The sequence below is a fragment of the Rhinichthys klamathensis genome, unplaced genomic scaffold, assembly GCF_029890125.1.
Source record: "Rhinichthys klamathensis goyatoka isolate OS25496 unplaced genomic scaffold, OSU_Roscu_1.1 h1tg000412l_1, whole genome shotgun sequence".
NCBI lineage: Eukaryota > Metazoa > Chordata > Actinopteri > Cypriniformes > Leuciscidae > Rhinichthys > Rhinichthys klamathensis.
In genome coordinates this window covers 2,311,863-2,330,029 of record NW_026606912.1, presented here as the reverse complement: position 1 = coordinate 2,330,029, position 18,167 = coordinate 2,311,863, and the positions used below count along the sequence as shown (strand labels likewise).

The 18,167-nt window shown below is 36.3% G+C and overlaps 3 protein-coding genes across 4 annotated transcripts; all 3 read right to left on the bottom strand.

Annotated features, from left to right (window-relative positions):
- Window positions 1-1,559: 1,559 nt before the first annotated feature.
- Window positions 1,560-3,901, bottom strand: mgmt (O-6-methylguanine-DNA methyltransferase). Of its 2 annotated transcripts, none has more exons than XM_056235088.1 (4): window positions 3,726-3,901; window positions 2,391-2,542; window positions 1,827-1,966; window positions 1,560-1,748 (listed from the first exon to the last, which is right to left on the bottom strand). In XM_056235088.1, exons 1-4 carry the CDS (start codon window positions 3,854-3,856, stop codon window positions 1,602-1,604), a joined length of 570 nt encoding a protein of 189 aa, XP_056091063.1. In that variant the 5' UTR covers window positions 3,857-3,901; the 3' UTR covers window positions 1,560-1,601. The 2 variants fall into 2 exon arrangements, with proteins under 2 accessions (XP_056091063.1, XP_056091064.1); XM_056235089.1 differs by having other exon boundaries at window positions 2,391-2,527.
- Window positions 3,902-5,310: 1,409 nt separating this feature from the next.
- ebf3b (EBF transcription factor 3b) lies at window positions 5,311-12,929 on the bottom strand. The gene is made up of 16 exons (XM_056235087.1): window positions 12,767-12,929; window positions 11,900-12,056; window positions 10,959-11,022; window positions 10,784-10,839; window positions 10,487-10,560; window positions 10,228-10,296; window positions 9,866-9,947; window positions 9,154-9,265; window positions 8,156-8,286; window positions 7,767-7,893; window positions 7,463-7,551; window positions 6,861-6,926; window positions 6,459-6,612; window positions 6,119-6,382; window positions 5,761-5,837; window positions 5,311-5,518 (listed from the first exon to the last, which is right to left on the bottom strand). Exons 1-16 carry the CDS (start codon window positions 12,838-12,840, stop codon window positions 5,504-5,506), a joined length of 1,611 nt encoding a protein of 536 aa, XP_056091062.1. The 5' UTR covers window positions 12,841-12,929; the 3' UTR covers window positions 5,311-5,503.
- Window positions 12,930-14,343: 1,414 nt separating this feature from the next.
- bnip4 (BCL2 interacting protein 4) lies at window positions 14,344-16,684 on the bottom strand. The gene is given in 6 exon segments (XM_056235000.1): window positions 14,344-14,901; window positions 14,987-15,216; window positions 15,635-15,716; window positions 15,811-15,840; window positions 15,842-15,920; window positions 16,468-16,684. Coding segments are annotated over 6 exon segments (510 nt in total). The 5' UTR covers window positions 16,511-16,684; the 3' UTR covers window positions 14,344-14,855.
- Between the last annotated feature and the right edge of the window lie 1,483 nt (window positions 16,685-18,167).

Sequence of the window (18,167 nt, the reverse complement as noted above, 5' to 3'; positions counted from 1 at the left end):
TATACACACGTTACCCAACCTTTTAAAAAATATTACTTTTTTTATTATTATTATTTTCATGTTTATTGTACAAAATTACACATTACTCTGGGTTTTAACAACACAAACAAAACAGTTCTGGTAACAATATATATATATACTAATATTATAGAAATGATTATAATGAATAGAAAATAAAACAGCACATTTTTTTCTGATCATGTACTGAAAAGAAGAAAATAAAAGAGTTTCAGACTCCTCATGGAAAATGTCACAGGAAATTAATACAGATATAGATTAAGACACACCTCTCACACAGAGTCTACAGAGTTATGATAACAGCTCCCACACTTCACTGAAATATTTGAAATTACAGGGAGGGTTTGTGTTCACTGAGCACGATCCAACTGTTTTTCTGTCAGGCACAAATTGCTGTTCTGTAAGGTGGCATGGTGCCGTACGTGAAGACTTAGTGAGAGATCAGCACAGCTTGAGGCAGTGGATGCAGCTCATGTCACATATGATCAAACACAATATAACGCAGTATACACTACTGACTGTGGATATCTCACTAGGGACGCCCTTCTTTCATCCTTCCATTAAAGAGATCACAACTGTGTGTTTGACATCCAGAGGAACTAAGAACTCTTTTGAAATACGTGAAGTGTTAGTATGGCATGCTAAAGGAGTGATTCTTGGACTGTTTGACCCTCGGCCAAATGCAGTATGCATTTGAAAAGTTGTGGACTGAAATTAAATGCTTTATGTAAAAAAAAAAAAACTAAAAAAAATCTTTGATATTTGTCCTTGAGAAAATAAATGATATTTCATTATGACACATTATGGAGGAACACAAAATAAAACTCGCCACTGATAATAAAAAAATACAAATGTCTGGTACATTTATCAGTTTGACAAAATAGATTTTGCCATCACAGGAATAAATTACATTTGAAAATATATTCAAATTAACAGTTATTTTAAACTCTAACAATATTTCACAAAATTACTGGGTTTTTTGGATCAAATAAATGCAGTCTTGGTGACCATTAGAGACTTTTTTTCAAAAACATTAAAAAATATTAATTTAATATTTCTACCGGCTTTTGACCGGTAGTGTAGATAATTGATCCACCATTAATAAACATCTAATTTGCTTTACAGAGCTGTTTATTTCTAATAAAACTCTAGTTAGCATAACTTATATATGCATAACTTGCAGCAAAAATGTCATATATGAATTTCAGGAATAAAAGATTACAAAATATGAAACAATAAAAAAAGATTTGGCAATTTCTTTAAAATAACTTTCTGTAATCCTTTGGATTAAACATCTTGTTTATAAAATTATTTTTCAAATCACATTTAACAATGTCAATGTAACACTGACAACCATAACAACAACAACAACTAATCAAACCACCTGCTCTCAAAAACACAATTCCAAACAGATTCCTCTAAAACTATAGACAATATATGGATTATAACAAAGAGTTTGTTCTCTCAATTGGAATATAATTTATCCAAACAATCAAAAATCTGTCATAATGTTTTTCAAACTCAGACTTCCTAAAAAAAAAACTTGAGAAGCAGCATGAAAATTTTGGGGTCCATCCGATGGATTATTCACTCTTTGAAGCATTGAGCTCCAATGCTTTTTTCTCATGAGTGAGCAACCAAACTTTAATGTCATCTCCCTTTCCTCCCATGTATGATCCACTGGCCCCTGAACTGCGCAGCACCCGGTGGCAAGGCACTATCAGTGGAATCTGAGAGAACAACAGAGAAAAAGATGCATCAGATGAGATAAATCAATCTGTCATGATGATCATTCCAACAAAACTCACAGGGTTTTTCTTCATGGCTGAGCCCACGGCTCGCACAGCATTTGGATTCCCAATCATTTCAGCAAGCTGCTTGTACGAGACCGTTTTCCCAAGCCCCACTTCCTTCAACAGAGTCCACAGCACATGCGCTTTAAAAGAATCTGCGAAATAGAGAGGGAGGAAAGCAGTGAAAAACAGTGGCAGCTAAGTCCTGGGCTGTGTTTCTCAAAAGCATCGTGAGCCAAGTTGATCATAGAGACCATTAGTGGCGATGGTTCTACGATCTACTTAGGATTAAGGTGTTTTTGAGAAACCCAGCCCTGGTTATTACTTTAAGGTCTGGTTTCACAGACAGAGCTTAGATTAAGCCAGGATTAGACCTTAGTTCAATTAGGACAATTAAGTAGCTTTTATAAACGTGCGTAGAAAAAAAAACATTTCTGGTGTGCATCTTGAAAAAAAACCATGGCAAGTTGCTTTCAGTTAAAACAGCTCAAACATGCATTTCAGTCTGGGACTAGGCTTAAGCTTTGTCTGTGAAACCGGGCATAAATAAGTCAGTGGTGATGTGTGTATGTGACTAACCACTCTGCATTTGTGGATGGTGTATGGGAGGCAGAGGAAGAGTGCTGAGGGACTCGGGTTTCATGAAGTAGCACTGAAGCCAGTCAACACAGCACTGTAACTCAGGGCTCATTTCTGACTGGCCAACAGGGCATACACTACAACAGGATACACTTTAGTTTAAAGTCAGCATGAAATAGAAGTTCAGTTCACAACGACGATCCAACGAAGTTGCAATAGACATTTCTCCACTATTGTGATGTATATCTGAATGAAAAGGCATCTCGAACAAGGAAAAATGTAGGGCGGGACTTGATTTTGACCATCGAGAAGATTTAATTGGGTCATTGGATCGTCGTTGTGGTTTGCTATTGCTTTGGTCTCACGTGATTGACAGGTTGTCCTGCCCTCAGGCCAGTAAACATGTCATTAGAGAAGAGATGTTGTTGGCAAAAAAAGTGAAAGTTATTTTGATTAAAGATTGTTAGGGCACGCAACTTTAAAGGGATAGTTCACCCAAAAATGAAAATTAAGTCATTAATTACTCACCCTCATGTTGTTCCAACCCCATAAGACCTTCGTTCATCTTCGGAACACAAAAGAAGATATTTTTGATTAAATTTGAGAGCTGGATCACTGCACACACGAGAGTTCAAGAGATTTCCACGACGCATGCTCGAGAACTGAGAAGAGGACGTTCTTCTTCTACTACTTGTTGTTCAGTTCTCGCGCATGCGTCGTGGAAATCTCTTGAACTCTCGTCTCAGGCCCACAAGGAAGAAAAGGAATAGTCGAATAAAGTCGTTATTTTTGTTTGTTTTTCCGCACAAAAAGTACTCTCGTCGCTTGATAAACTTATAGTTGAGCCACTGTAGTCACTTGGACTATTTAAACATTGACTTTCTGGGCCGTCAAGTTTCACTCCCTTAGGAAGCCTATGTAGCAGTGATCCAGCTCTCAAATTTAATCAAAAATATCTTCATTTGTGTTCCGAAGATGAACGAAGGTCTTACGGGGTTGTAACAACATGAGGGTGAGTAATTAATGACTTAATTTTCATTTTTGGGTGAACTATCCCTTTAATAATAATAAAATAATAATAATGAACAGAACCTGTGGCATGCAATTAATCACCACAGAATGTTGACCCATAAATAAATAAAAACTGCACAAAGGGAATTTAAGAAGTATTTATGGCAAGGCAAGGGTTTAAAAACAGAAAAGTACATCTTATAAATTGCTTAATTCGATTAAGTTTCGAATAGCTTCATTGCTCCCATAACTGCACTTTAATTGTGGTTTACATGTCGTAATTGGGTACTGCTGACTCAATTTGTGTGCATGTTTGTGAGTTACCTCTCATCCTTATCTGTTCCCAGTTTGATATTAATGGTGTGGACTCCCTTCTCACAGCCGCTCAGCAGGATTTCCCCCACTGGCGAGCAGAGAGTCACATCACGCAGCACACAATGACCGCTGCCAGTCATCGCAAACTGCACACAGCAAGCAATCTGTTGTCAAAACGCCGTCAAACACATGTATATATACTAGTAAAGTCATAACGTCTACAGCTATGACAACCACACACAGTCTATGGTCACGGACTCACACATCATAATCCCGCATGAGCACACAAAATATCAACTGTTACTTTTTTGTGCACAGGTAAAATGCCACAGTAAGTTAAATATCACCGATAGTTAATGCAAGACGACATTCTTTTATTGCAGTTGTGAGCAGTAAAATAATATATATTACCTACACGATTACAACGGACGACAGGTTTTTTTTAATTATATCTCTGGAACATGACCGAAAAATTTAACTTCCTGCTTAGAAAATGTACTAAACAAATCAGTAGAACTGACCAATCGCAGCACAGCATGTTTGTGCTCAGTTCTGTGATTGGACAATATTGCTCTCAGCCAGCCTCACTGATGCAGACCGCCGAAAGGGGGCCAGTAGCGGTCTAGCAATGGTCTAAGTCAATAAGAAAAAAGGCAATAATCTTGAATCATGCATCAACTCTTATTACTTCAAATAAAGAGGACTACAATAGACATTTTATACTACTCATTTTGCACATAATTTCATAAAGGACAAGACAAATGTGTGTAATGTGAACAATTGACACTGTGTGTTGTAAAGGGTTTTGAGCATCCACAACAGACAGTGGATAATTGTGGTCATGACACAGTTATCACACAATTGTGTTCTTTGGTGTTTACGAGTGTGCAGCCTCCTCTCTAATGCACAGGGAGGACACACTCAGATTTATGAGAGACAAACTCCATATTCAGCATTTGTTTTTATTTCTGATGCCTCCTCCTCATAGTAAAACTTGATGGTTGATGGAGGGCTTATCTGAGAATTCAGTGAAGTATCTTACAGAAAACAAGCAGAGCTGCCTCCCATAACACGAGCAATTCTCAACAAATATGATAATTTAATGAGACATGAAGAATAGATTTGTCGAGAGGGGCCATGTGGAAACTGGGCTTCAATGAATCTTCATTAGAAAATAACTATTGTCATGTTATCAGTTAGTCAAGTACGAATCTATTTCCAGTGTTTTGACCTTTTTCTTTCCCTTAAATAGTAGTACGTTTTTTGAAGACTAATGTTCTTATAAAATCTAGGTTTAAATGTAAGAAAATGTCTTATTGGTATATACAGAGTGATGGAAAAATATTTCCTCATACACTACCGTTCAAAGGTTTGTGCAACAAGGACAAAAAAATTACAAAATGTGACAGTAAAACACACCACTTGTTCCACAAAAATATTAAGCAGCACAATAATTTAACACAGATAAAAATAAATGTTTTGAGCACCAAATCAGCATTTTAGAATAATTACTGAAGGATTCATGTGACACTGAAGACTGGAGTAATGATGCTGAAAATCACAGGAATAAAACAATTGCTTTATCGCCAACCAACACGATTTAACATATAGTTTATTGTTTTTGTATTGCTTGCAATGAGAAAACATTCAACATTCAAAATAGATGTTGTTGTCCCCACACCACAAAGAGTCTGAGTTTTTCTGAGTCTGAGTTTGCTCAGGCACAAAGAGTCTGAGTTAACTCCTTCACTTCTGAGTTTGCCCATGTGAGAGAGCGACTGGTGTCACTAGTCCATGCAAGGCTGTAAAAGACAAACAGAGAACAGACATGAATCTGTCAAATGTTCACACTCCACAAATTTATATGTGTGTATGCACTTCACACTCCCTAAGGCAGTGTGTGTGTGTGTGTGTGTGTATATATATATATATATATATAGCTGATATATATATACACACTTTATGCAGTAAATAAAGGAACAATGTAGAGGTGGACGAGAAGAGCAGGAGAGAGGAGTTGTGTGTATGTGTGTTGTGCTCTCACTGTGCAAATGGGAAGACTTGAACTTGCTGTTGAAGACTGCATCTTCAGAACTGGAGCAAATGCACTTTTTTGCTTCACTATAGAACCACAAGAAAGAGAAAGAAGACAAGGAAGGATTAAATAAACATCTGAAACCACCAAAATATATATTTGTCTTCAGGAGTGTAAATAATTGCTTATGATCATTACATATGCAATTTGACCATGATTCAGTTTAATAATGTCATGAAAAGCAGAAGTAGAAAAGTAAGCAAAATTCAAAAAGCAAAATTTGTTAAGATACATTTTGAATGTTGGCTTTTTTGGGAAAAAAGTCTTGAGGTTTGACAGTTGATAGAAGAGTAAGACGTTTTCTTACCGATGTAGTGTTGTGTGTCCTCTGTGGGACTATCTAAGAATGCTTGTGTGGCAGCCATGGAGAAGTTCGGCACAGAGGAAGTTTGGCGTCCGTGTGTTTGTGTGTGCCCGGCCATGGATGGGTGTGCGTTTGAGTGTGAGTGCCTTGGCATGTTGGAGTGAAGGTGCGAATGTGCGTGTGCGCATGTGTTGATATTAGTGAAATCAGGCTGTTGGGATGTGCTGCCTAAAACAAAGCCAGTGTTTGAACTCCGACTGAATCCCACTGAAAGAGACATTCATTTATTAAAACACTGTTGTGTGGCATATGTACCATACTCACATGCACACATACTGCATACCTCGTTCTACATCCTGTGAAACCTCTGTGTTCGCAGTTAACTGTCCATTAAAAGAGTTTACACCCATTATCCTGTGTGAATTTGTGTGGGATGGGTTTCGTGGGCTCCCATGGAGTGCCTCTGCTATGTCGGACGCACGCTTCAGAATCATCTCCTATTGTCAGGCACATATAGAAGTACAGAAATGACAACACTTCCCACTCTGGATTTCAGCACTCGCATAGATTTTTGTATTTAAAAAGCCTTTATTTGCAGGGCTACAAAAGCAAATATTAAAAAATTATGTTTTTAATATGCACCCAAAGTATTTTTGACGCACTCTCTGACGATATTGTCTATTTGGGTAGCAAGCCTGAGTAAAAAAAATTTAAATGTTGATATGTTGATAAAAATGCTGTTCACCTGGTTGTTGTGAGGCATTCCATAAAATGTCTCTATGAGATCAGCTGCTCTCTTCAGTAAGACCTCCTGTCAATCAAAAATAAAATAAATACAGCTATTTGTGTATTTCCAAGAGTCAAATAAAACGGTGAGCACAGAATCATTTCTTCATTTGGAAATATCAGTTGGTGATTAGACATGCTTTTTTATGACTTAAATGGATAGTTCACCCAAAAATGAAAATTCTGATTCTGTCATCATTTACTCACCCTCAAGTTGTTCCAAACCTGTATACATTTCTTTGTTCTGCTGAAAAGGAAGATATTTGAATAAATCTTTGAAACAAATCTCGGACCTCATTGACAATCATAGTATTTTTTTAAACCTACTAGTCAATGGGGCCAATCAACTGTGTGGTTACCAACACTCTTCAAAATATCTTCCTTTTGTGTTCAGCAGAGAAAAAAAAACATATTTTTGAACAGGTTTGGAACAACTTGAGGGAAACTATCTCTTTCAATTTTAATTAAACACTTAAAGCAGAACCTAGAACAGTGAAAACAGAACACATAAATAAAATGTAAATTGAGAAATGGGAAGTCCACTTAGTATTTCTGGCTCACTTTTGGAAGTCTTTCCACATCACCAGGATGATGAGAAATGACCTTCTGCAGCCGCTGGAACCCGTAGTCAATGGTTGGCTCATTTAAAGCTTAAACAGAGGAACACATTTCTCAGTTAAACTCAAATGCATTTGCCAGCAACAAAACAAATGAGAATCTCTAAAAGTCCAAAAAGGCATTATGTAACATAATACGGTTTCACATATTCTTAAAAAATATTGTATAACTACGATTACAGTAAATTGCCAAGGTTTTTTTTTATTTTCTTTTTTTTTTATTCTTCTCGCAAACTCATAATTCTCACCAGTGTAAACAAAACGTCCTGGAGGTCCCCTGCAGAACCGTTTGGATCTGTAGGACAGTGTAACTTCCACAACACCAGGGATGTGACGAGGTGGAGTCTGCACACGAATCGCATGTGGTGTGATGACCTGTCACAAAACAGAAAAAGTCATCAGGAAGTATAGAAATTCTGATTAACTTCACCATCAAATTCATCGGGAAAAATGTATTTCACACCTTGCAAAATTTGCAAAGATTTGTGGGAAATCTTTGGTGGCGGATGGATGGATTAGATTTGACCAAGGCAGAAAAAAAAACCGAACAACTGGAATGATGAGGCTAAAGATGAAACACAAAAATGTATTTATAGTAATTCTTTGATTGGCAACAGAGCTTGAGACTGTTACACACCTCACTCCAGACCAGCATTGTTCCAAAAACCACCTGTAGACCATCGAAGAACTGATCTCCAATAATAATCACTGAGGCTCCACCTGAAGTCCAACCTTCACTCGGACTGATGGCCTTGATGCAGGGGATCTCTGCTACATTCACACACACACACACACACACACACACACACACACACACACACACACACACACACACACACACACACACACACACACACACACACACACACACACACACACACACACACACACACACACACACACACACACACACACACACACACACACACACACACACATAAAAACAGACTTTTTAATGTTTTTTTTAGAGTCAGCATAAATGCAATCCAATAATTGGCCTTAACTATTTGAAACAATAGGCCTATATTAAACAACAAACACTAAACAAACCAAATATTTGGTAGCATTGCTTCTACTATATATTTAACTATACATTGTCATATGAACAAACTGTCATGTAACTACACTGATTTGAATTGCATAGTTAGGGTTTGATTCAGAACCGATTCATTAGAGTAATTTGTCTCCAACTCGGACTACACATGTTGTTCTATAAATGTTTTTGATTCACTAACAGGAACAGACTCATCAGAGTCATTCATTATGTAATCAAAATACACTGGACACTGTGTATGTTTCTGAACTGGTTCATAAGAGTCATTCTTTCGGGGATCAGACTACACTTGTCACACCTTATGTGTCGCGCTGTCGATTCAATAATGGTGTAGAGGTGCCACTGAATAAGTTTTGCTATAATTAGAGTATTTTGGTACAATATAGTATGGAAGGCAAGTGCAGGAACTGTTAGCAAAACAAAACAAAAAACAGTTACTGGTTCTTAACTGTAATGATTAACTGTATTTCCCCTTTCACACACTCTCTCTCTCTCTCAATGATCCAGCACCAACACTGTTCTTTTGGTGTAATTTTGCTAAATGATACAAAAAGTTGCAGATATGTTTGTGATTACTGTACCTTCAATTAACTCAAATCGTCTTCTGCCATGCTTAGAATTGTTATGGACAAATATGTTATCAGAAATGGCTAGAATGTGGCCCTTAACGGAGGCTGTGGTAGAGACCAGCACCTGCAATGCACAGTACATTTTAGTGTAGTGCAGGAAATGTAGCACACAAAAGAACATTTTAATGTTGGACAAGGATGGTTAAATACATTTCCTACATTTTTTAATTAATTAAATTAATGCAAGCTACATTTATAATTTTTACCATTGTGGTTTTAATCTAAAGTGTGATCCAGGACTATAAGGGACAGTCTATTTTTTATTTTTTTTAAACAAACATGTTAATTAAATCTATTGGTTACACTTTACAATAATGTTTCATTTGTTAACAGCAACATGAGTTAATGTGAACTTACAATGAACAATACTTTTAATACCTTTAAGATTTAATAATTTTAATACCTTTAAGATTTAATAATTTTCATCTATAATGTTAATCTCAACAATTACTAATACATTTTTAAGATCAAAAGTATGTTAACATTAGTTAATGCACTGAACTAACATTTTTATTAGCTAACTACAGTAACAAAGGTTAATAAATGCAGTAAAAATATATTGCACATTGTTAGTTCATGTTAGTATTATTGTAAAGTGTTACCAATCTATTATCAGACACATAAAGGACATCAGTAATATGATTATTGAACTTTTTGTGTGTACCTGGAAACGACGTGTGTCTCGTGGGTTCCCTGCGTTCTTCAGGCAATTTTGATTACATTTGAGAAAAAATTTCAAGAAAAACCTAAATATAAAAGAAAAAGAAAAGGGCATTATTTGGATGGCAAGACTAACACCTTTCCTCTGCAAACATGTGAAGGTACAGTATGAGTGGATCAGGGAATGGAGAAAAAGAGAATGATGTAGAGTACAAACTGTCTGTCTGATTTTATCCGCAATGCTGATAAATCCTAGCTCGTTAAACAATCAACTTTTTCTCTCCCTCATTTTTCTCATACACATATTACAGTAAATACATTTCATTACTCAATTAAAATGTTATAGAATGTAACTGATTGTCCTACCTGTCAATAATCACGGGGTCTGAAGGCGTTTCATTCCTGTTTCCACAACTTTTCTTATCAGCACATCGGCTGTAATATTCACAGATAAAGACACACACAATTATCACTGCATCAACTTTTTAAAAAGTAACCTGCATATTGGAATTAAAGCAAACAAACACTAAATTTTAAAGAATATTTTATGAGTATACGTGTTTGTTTGCAGCATGCATGGGATTTTGTCTATTAGTGTGTAATAGTGCAGATTGACAAAAGTTACCTGCACATTGTCTCATGAGTGAGAAGAACACGACGCATTTCAGGGTTTTTATCTTGACCTTCAAACATAATTGCCTGACATAGTAGAGGTAATGTAAGCAAATGACAGGTTAATTTTATGCATAATAAAATATATAAAACGTATCATGATAATATCTATGAGTATTTCAAATATCATCTTAGCTCTGTGAACAAAGCACGTTTTTTTAAACACTTAATCTTGACTGAAGCGAACTTTCAATTCTAAGATGCATACCACATTCTTGCAAATAAGATGAAAGTGCCGAAATTGTTTTACCTGTTTGGTCACAGAGTCTATCAAACGGATGTACAGATCTTGCTCAGTTCTGACACCTAAATGACAGGAGAATTAATAGCACGATATCAGTACAAAAACGACATACAAATGACAGTTCAAAGTAAGTGTATTTCTATAGTAATAGTAGACTATTTGTAATGCAGGCATTACTCACCATTGTTGTACAGTAACTGGAGTTTGTAATGGATTCCATTGTTTGTTTTTTCACTTACTGGCTCCTAAATCAAACAGAAAAAAACAAATATATGCTTTGTCTTACATGGCATCATAACTTCTAATCTAATCAAACCCAATAAACCCAATGTTTCATCCACATTTTTCCTCAGGGACCCGTTGTAACATCCTACAAGGTAAAAAAAAAAAAGGATGACATCTAGTCGAGAAGACTAGTAATACTATTCACGTTAATCAGATATTGGTTGTATCTGAAATCGCCCCTATACCCTCATATCAATATCCCATTTATTTCTAGAACACAGTTCCAGTAGTGGGATTGAATGTAAGATTGAATAAGTGCACTCAATAACGTCCACAATGGTTTCAGACACCCAAATGGCTGTTCCCTCAAATAGTGCCCTAGTCTCTATGAAAAGTGTTTTGGATTTTGGTATGAATATATTAGCCTTACTGTTATCTATAAGCTAGTGTGCTCCAAAACAATGACAAAATTCGCATTTAGAAGACCAAACCCAACGTTGAAAATGAAAATCAAGTTGATGTCAGAATCCAACTTCAGATTGACGTTAATCTCCAACGTTGGACAGACTTTGTATTGTGTATCTGACTTTCTGACCCGACTTTCATTTCCAACCAACATCTCTCCGTCGGGTTCTGACGTCAACCCGATTTGCAACCAAAATGCAACCCCTGCAACCAAAATCTTCCCCTGACTGACGTTACTACTTTCTACTCAAGGACCTTGACAGAAATGTAGTGGAGAAAAAAGTACGATATTTGTCTTTCAAATGTAGTGAAGTTAAAGTAAAAAATTTCCAGAAAAAATAATACTCAAGTAAAGAACAGATACTCAAAAAGTGTACTTAAGTACAGTGCTCAAGTAAATGTACTTTGTTACTGTCCACCTCTGCTCCTCACCTTTTCCTTTTCAACAAAGTCCACAAATGCAGTGTGCACAGTCTCCACAGACTGACCTTGACTGTCATATAAAGCCAACACGAAGTGAAAGAAGTTTGACTTGCGCAGGTTGGCGGGCGGCTGTTTCTCGAAGTGCGCCCGGGCAAGATCAACACCTCTGTTGGAAAAAGAGCAACTAGTTATTTGCAGTTTAAAATTAAGTACTTGAGTGCTGCTGCCATTAAAGCAAATTATGTATAGCAAATTATGTATACTTTATATTAGGTGTCTTTAACTACTGTGTACTTACATCAAAAAAATTGTTAGGTACATAGTGCTTATTGTGTTGTTCATATTGTGTTGAAAAACACTTCTGCTGCTGGATACGGGTAAGGTTAGGGACAGGTTTAGTTTATGGGTAGGCTTAAGGGTGGGTTAAGTGGTAAAGCAAGGGTCAACAGTGTTATAGATGTCATTAATTAATTACTGCTATAAATGACTTGCAGATATTTTTAAATATAAATAATAATTTGATACAATGAACTTTTTTTAATATATTTTTAGTAATTCCTGCATGTAATTACATTTGTAAGTTAACCTACTCATACCAAGCTATCCCACCTCATTAGCAGCAAAAGAACATGAACACAATAAGTATATTATACCTAGCTTTTTTTTTTTTTTACTTAAGTACATAGTAGATAAAGACACCTAATATAAAGTGGGACCTATTTTTTGTAGAATGAAATAAATAAGTAGCTTAATTCAAATTTTTCCATATGCTTACGAATGCTGTACGCTAGATATCCATCATACACATAAAAAAAATGGCATTAAAGTTGACTGGATTAAGAAATGGACAGAAGATAATGGGATGCACTTGCTTACCTCTGAGCAGAAAGGTTACCCTCTGCCAGCCCGAGGAGAGCTGAGCCCAGAGCAGACCTGACCTCCTGCTTCATCACTCCCAGTCCACAGGCATGCAAGAGAACAGCTGACAACAAAGTTCCTTCTCCCTCAGGACTGCCGTCTGTAGACAACCCAAACCGCATGATAAGAATATGGGTTGGTTAGGTCATGTGTAAATAATAATGTGCTGTATGGGCGTGGCTATGACGCACAGAGACGTAAAACAGTCACGCTGTAAAGCACTTTGGAAGTTGGAAACCGTGCAGCGCGCGCTGCTGCATCCAATGATTACGTGAATAACGAGCTATTTCATTCTTCACCTGCTGCTGATGATCATGGATGATTTTTTAAAAATTATATGCCATTTAAAAATGTTGTATATGCCATTAAAAATCATCCATGTAGCCAGGCTATAGCCTACTATATCACTATATACAACTGTAATTTTTTGTTTGGATTAAACACTAAATATATAGGCTAATTAAACCATCCATAACTCAGATAGCCTAGCCTATATTCAAAATGTAATTTTCCAAGTATTATTACAAATAAATCTTCAGAATGATTAAATAATCCAAATACACTTTCGAACATCATGAGTTTAATAATAGTTTGATGCTGAAGAGTGACCAATTTTGAATGTGCGAAACAGCATAATTATTATTATTTTTTTAAAATATTATTTAAAAATATATGTTTTAAATGTTCACACTTAAGAAAGGTATTAATGAAACCTAATGCTATTCATAATGTCAAATCATCAAGTCCTCAATTTCATTATTACTCTTTTTTTGTCTCCCTCCAAAACAAAAAGGCCATCTTTGGTTAAATAAAAATAAATAAGTGAAAAGGAAAGCATTAAAAGAAAACAGCAAGAGATGAGAGGAAATAGAAACGGTTCTACATAATATTCCCAAAATAATTTAATCAAGGGTTGCAGTACTGTAGCTCTAAAAGGCCATTTCCAAGTCCATGCTGTCACACAATTACTTATTCTGTTGGCCATGTCATTTGATAATTAAAATAGTTGTGATGGTTTCTCATTAAGCAGTTTATTCTTTAGTTACGTTTAATTATATATTTCAGATTGCATTGTTATGCTGAATATGTAGTTATCCGTTTTTGGAGTACTTCAAGATACTTCATGAACAATTTACGGTTTGCTTATAATTGAAACCGATGTTGCCAATATTCATATAATTGTCAGTCACTGATTGGTTGTTTGAATAAATTACGTTAGTTTGGTACATTTTAGAGAAAGCTAGGTACTAGATCAAGCAAATCACAGCAAAAAACAAGATCATACCGCCACCTGCTGTCCCAGAAATTTCAGTACAAAATATTAGACGATTCTAGAGGAGTTTGGCAGCAAGTGAAACACTGTAAATGTTCTGTAATTTTTTTATTTTCGTGCTGTACCTGAAAATGTTTGCTTCTACCACCAATGAGTAAAACATAAAAGCTCACTGAATATCGATAATAAATGAAGTATTTTTATTTACCTGGTATGATGGATGCAAAATATTTGAAAGTATTTTTTAACACAAATTTGATGATTATAATTTTTGCAGTACAGTTTATTATTTTTCCATAGCATGTCACATTCGAATATATGTCAGAATATGCATTTATATGGCTCTGAATTTTCTCTCAAACATACATTTGCATTTAAAAAAAATAATGATTCGGAATGCTGTAAAAAAGCAGGTCAGCTGAAGGACTACAATGTGACCTGGAAAGTAAAACAATATTCATGCCGATGCATTTAACAAATATTTTTAATTTCAAGCAAAAATCTGAAATCTATTAGGCATATTTCCTGATATCCATACACAACTGGATTCATCTTTATTAATTCTGTGCCAAAATCCCCGCAGGAGAACCAAAGAAAAAACAATGCTGAGAGTTTTTGTCTCTCATCTTATTTTCACAGCGTCCTCTTACATAGTCCTGCATTTCTCCTGGAGGAAAACAAAAGTGTTCCAGCAAAAAGCTGTAGGGATCTTTCTAGAGACTATCCCAGAGTGACACTGACACACAACATACACACGCATTCATCTGCTATGACTCAGATAACAGAGCATTGAGTGGAGAGGCGCCGTCCAATACAGACCCTGCAGAGAGATTAAAAATAGTCAAACAGTGAACAAAAGAGCAGCAGGCAAAAAGTCAGACTTTGTAAGTTCATAAGTGTCTTACCCCAACCCAAGCATGAGGATGTGTGTCAAAACTAGAGAGGGTAACAGTAACTTCAGCAAGTTTGTGTTCATTTCTTTGTCGTTCTTGTCTGAGTTTCTGCTGCACAATCTGTTCCGCTTTGGCCGTTTAATAATCAGTGCTGGTGATGGTACATTCTCTGGACGGCTGGACCAGTCACAGATCCTTGCGACAGTCTCAACTTCCGGTTTGCTCTCTGGTACAACTTCCCCCTGGGGGTGAAAGAGCAGGTGAAAGATCTTTGGCAATTTCACTACCACTGATGTCTGGTCTAGTCATTTAAGCTCTGCTAGTCTGTAATGCAGTCAAAACATAGAATGTTTATAGTGGTGCTACAAGAATCAGCATACATATGTCGGTTAAATTAGATCTCCATATGCCCATATTGCAGCGAGGTCTGGTTGTGAGACCTCTAAAAAACCTGCATGTATATATCATATTGAAATCTTATTGAAAAATAGAGGTTGCTCCAAGAACAAATTCATGATTTTACATATATGCCAGGGGATGATAAGTAATTAATGCAAAATTTGTACCACTTAAACCTACTGTTCCTGACTATAAGGTTTGTGATTTTTTTTATATATCTTATTAAATGCAAGCTTATGCAATAAAGTCGTTTTTTTTTACCTGTGCATTGCCTTGTGTTGAAGGAGGCTGTGTGTTGAAGGAGGCTGCACTGATGAGTGGAGGTGTCTGGACATGTCGAGGACTAGGAGCAAATAAATAACAGCCACTGTGGTTAGAATAATCATACAAGTCCTTGTCTTGCTGTACACAGATCTCTTGAAGTGGTTTGTACACACCTGCTGCAGTGAGAGCTTGTCCGTGAACTACAGGTCTGTGATATCAGACAGGGATGGTGTGTCCTCACTGTGTTCACTACATGAATCAAAGTGGAGCTCCACCCATGAGTCTGGTGGAGAAAAGTACATCAAAGAATTTAGAAATGATTACTGAAAGCAGTTTCTTCTTTTTAGAAGTGCTGAATGTTTGCTTTGGTCTTTCTCATACATTTTACAAAAACCACTCATGCTTTACTACACTTGATCTAACAGAAACTGAACCAAAAAGGGTTCAAACTTCAAATATGTAACCATGAACATTTTTGGATGTTAGTAAATGAATACCAACATAATCAGTACAAAATTGGGTCATTGTAAATGCCTCTTGTCCGTTATCAAATATTTGTACTAACAAAAATAGAACAAATGTTTGTTTTAGCAAAATAGTTGCTGACTTGGCAGTATGACCGGATTTGTACACAAATCATTGTCTGCAATCTCTGCATTGTACAGATTTATAAAAGAAAAACATGATGAACATTGGTATTAAAACCAGGAATGTGAATAAATAATTTACTGTTACTACAATTTATTGTTACTATTAATAATCTTATTGTTTTCATTAGCTGTCGATGTAGGTACGTTGTTTAATAGAGCGAGACAAATTGTACAACTTACCGTGCAGACTTTCCTCCTGAGTTATAAGTTTTTGCGTTGACATGGCTGTTCCTTGTAATTTTGCTTTTAAATGTCTGTGTCCTAAATTTTGTTTGTTTGTTTGTGGACCAAAATATAAAGGTTGCTCGCCCTTAGAACCATATGGGAAAACACTGACGAAAGCGCTCTTGGAAAACACTGACGAAATCTTTTGTTTACAGACAGACACCGCTCTCTGATTGGTCAGACGTTAGACCAATCATCTCAACCTACGTGAGTCGAGCGATAGAACTTTTGGCGCGAACACGCTACACCAATGTGTTGAGTGTTATTAAAATACAAGAAAATAATGATTTCTGTTTACTGTTATAATAAAAGTTTTTTTTTTGGTAACTGATGTAGGCTACGGATGCACACAAGACTAGTCAAATTTACAGTAAAAAAAAATGAAAAGTAGTAATCAGTGAAAATGTTGTCTGTTGTAAGGTTGTAATACATAAGTTTACCAATTTGAGTCAGCACTTAATTCTGGAGTTGGAGTTAACTTGTACCTCTACTGAGTAGTCGTTAAACCAAACCAATTACACATCGATGTAATTAGTAGTACATTTGCACATATTTTGTAGTGCATATGTTTGTTTTTGTAAAGTCAATATCTAATGTAGGCTAGGTGCCTTGCCTAGAAGAGGTGCGTTTCGAGCATAGACTGTAAAAAAAGGAGCCTTGCAAACATACATTCACAATCACAGGCAGCAACTTTGACTTGCCTTTGTTGGACAGTAAATAAAATGTGGTACTATATGGTCAAATTACGAACTGACAGTTTTATTAAAGTCCTTATTATGCAGAACGTTGCAAAACGACAAATAATGTTAGTTATATTTCAGGACGAACTTACGTAAGCAGCATAGGTTTCCTTGATTATCCATACATGCATATATATATATATATATAAGAATAATCATTTAAAATGTATGCATCGAATAGGATACATCAGGCTTTCGCTCAATCATCTCTGTATTGCATTCTATTATAGGCACGGGCGTCAGTTTGGTTTGAAATGTGGTGGGGACAGAGACGCATTCGGAAGTGCATTTTCAAAAGTGCTGGGTACAAATTTTGCAGCCTGTTTAACCCGTAAATAAATGCATCGATCCGCGAATTTTTGTTTGAGTTCTTAAATGGTCTGGTGGTAGATCTTTTGCCAAGCGTGTCAGAGGTGACGGGTTCTAATCCGCCCTCGGTATAGTTTTTTTCTCTCTCAAAACTTAATAATGTTCATCAGTGGTTACAGTCTATATCAAGCAGCCAGGGACACGTTTGTGTGCATTTTATTTTGTAATTTCACCGGAATGAATATATACAGAGTCTCTCCGCAACGGCGATAGATTGAAGTGCGCGTCCGAGTGAAGACTGTGCGCGAGCCACAGAGAACACTGTATCCACGACACTGATAGCAGCGGACACGAGCCCTCAGCTTGAGTTAAAAAACAAAACATTTTAGCTAGATCTCTTATTTAAGAGCGAACTAAATGAATGCTCTGCTAGTTAACTGGAGATGTTTTATTTGTATTAGGTACATCCGACCGTGCCTCAATGTTTCCAAGAGTGGTGGGTACAAAATGACTCATGACGAAATCTGGTGGGGACGCGTACCCACCGTCCCCACCGAAATCGACGCCTATGCCTATATGCTTTTCCACTGCAATGAAAAGTTGAAA

Coding starts and splice junctions, on each gene's coding strand:
- mgmt (XM_056235088.1), bottom strand. CDS start 3,856: ATGACTGGCAGCGGTCATTGTGTGCTGCGTGATGTGACTCTCTGCTCG. Junction 2,543..3,725: donor GGAACAGATAAGGATGAGAG/GTAACTCACAAA, acceptor TTTAAACTAAAG/TGTATCCTGTTGTAGTGTAT. Junction 1,749..1,826: donor CAGCCATGAAGAAAAACCCT/GTGAGTTTTGTT, acceptor TTGTTCTCTCAG/ATTCCACTGATAGTGCCTTG.
- ebf3b (XM_056235087.1), bottom strand. CDS start 12,840: ATGAAGCAGGAGGTCAGGTCTGCTCTGGGCTCAGCTCTCCTCGGGCTG. Junction 10,297..10,486: donor ACTCATGAGACAATGTGCAG/GTAACTTTTGTC, acceptor TGAATATTACAG/CCGATGTGCTGATAAGAAAA. Junction 6,927..7,462: donor ATGTGGAAAGACTTCCAAAA/GTGAGCCAGAAA, acceptor TTTGATTGACAG/GAGGTCTTACTGAAGAGAGC.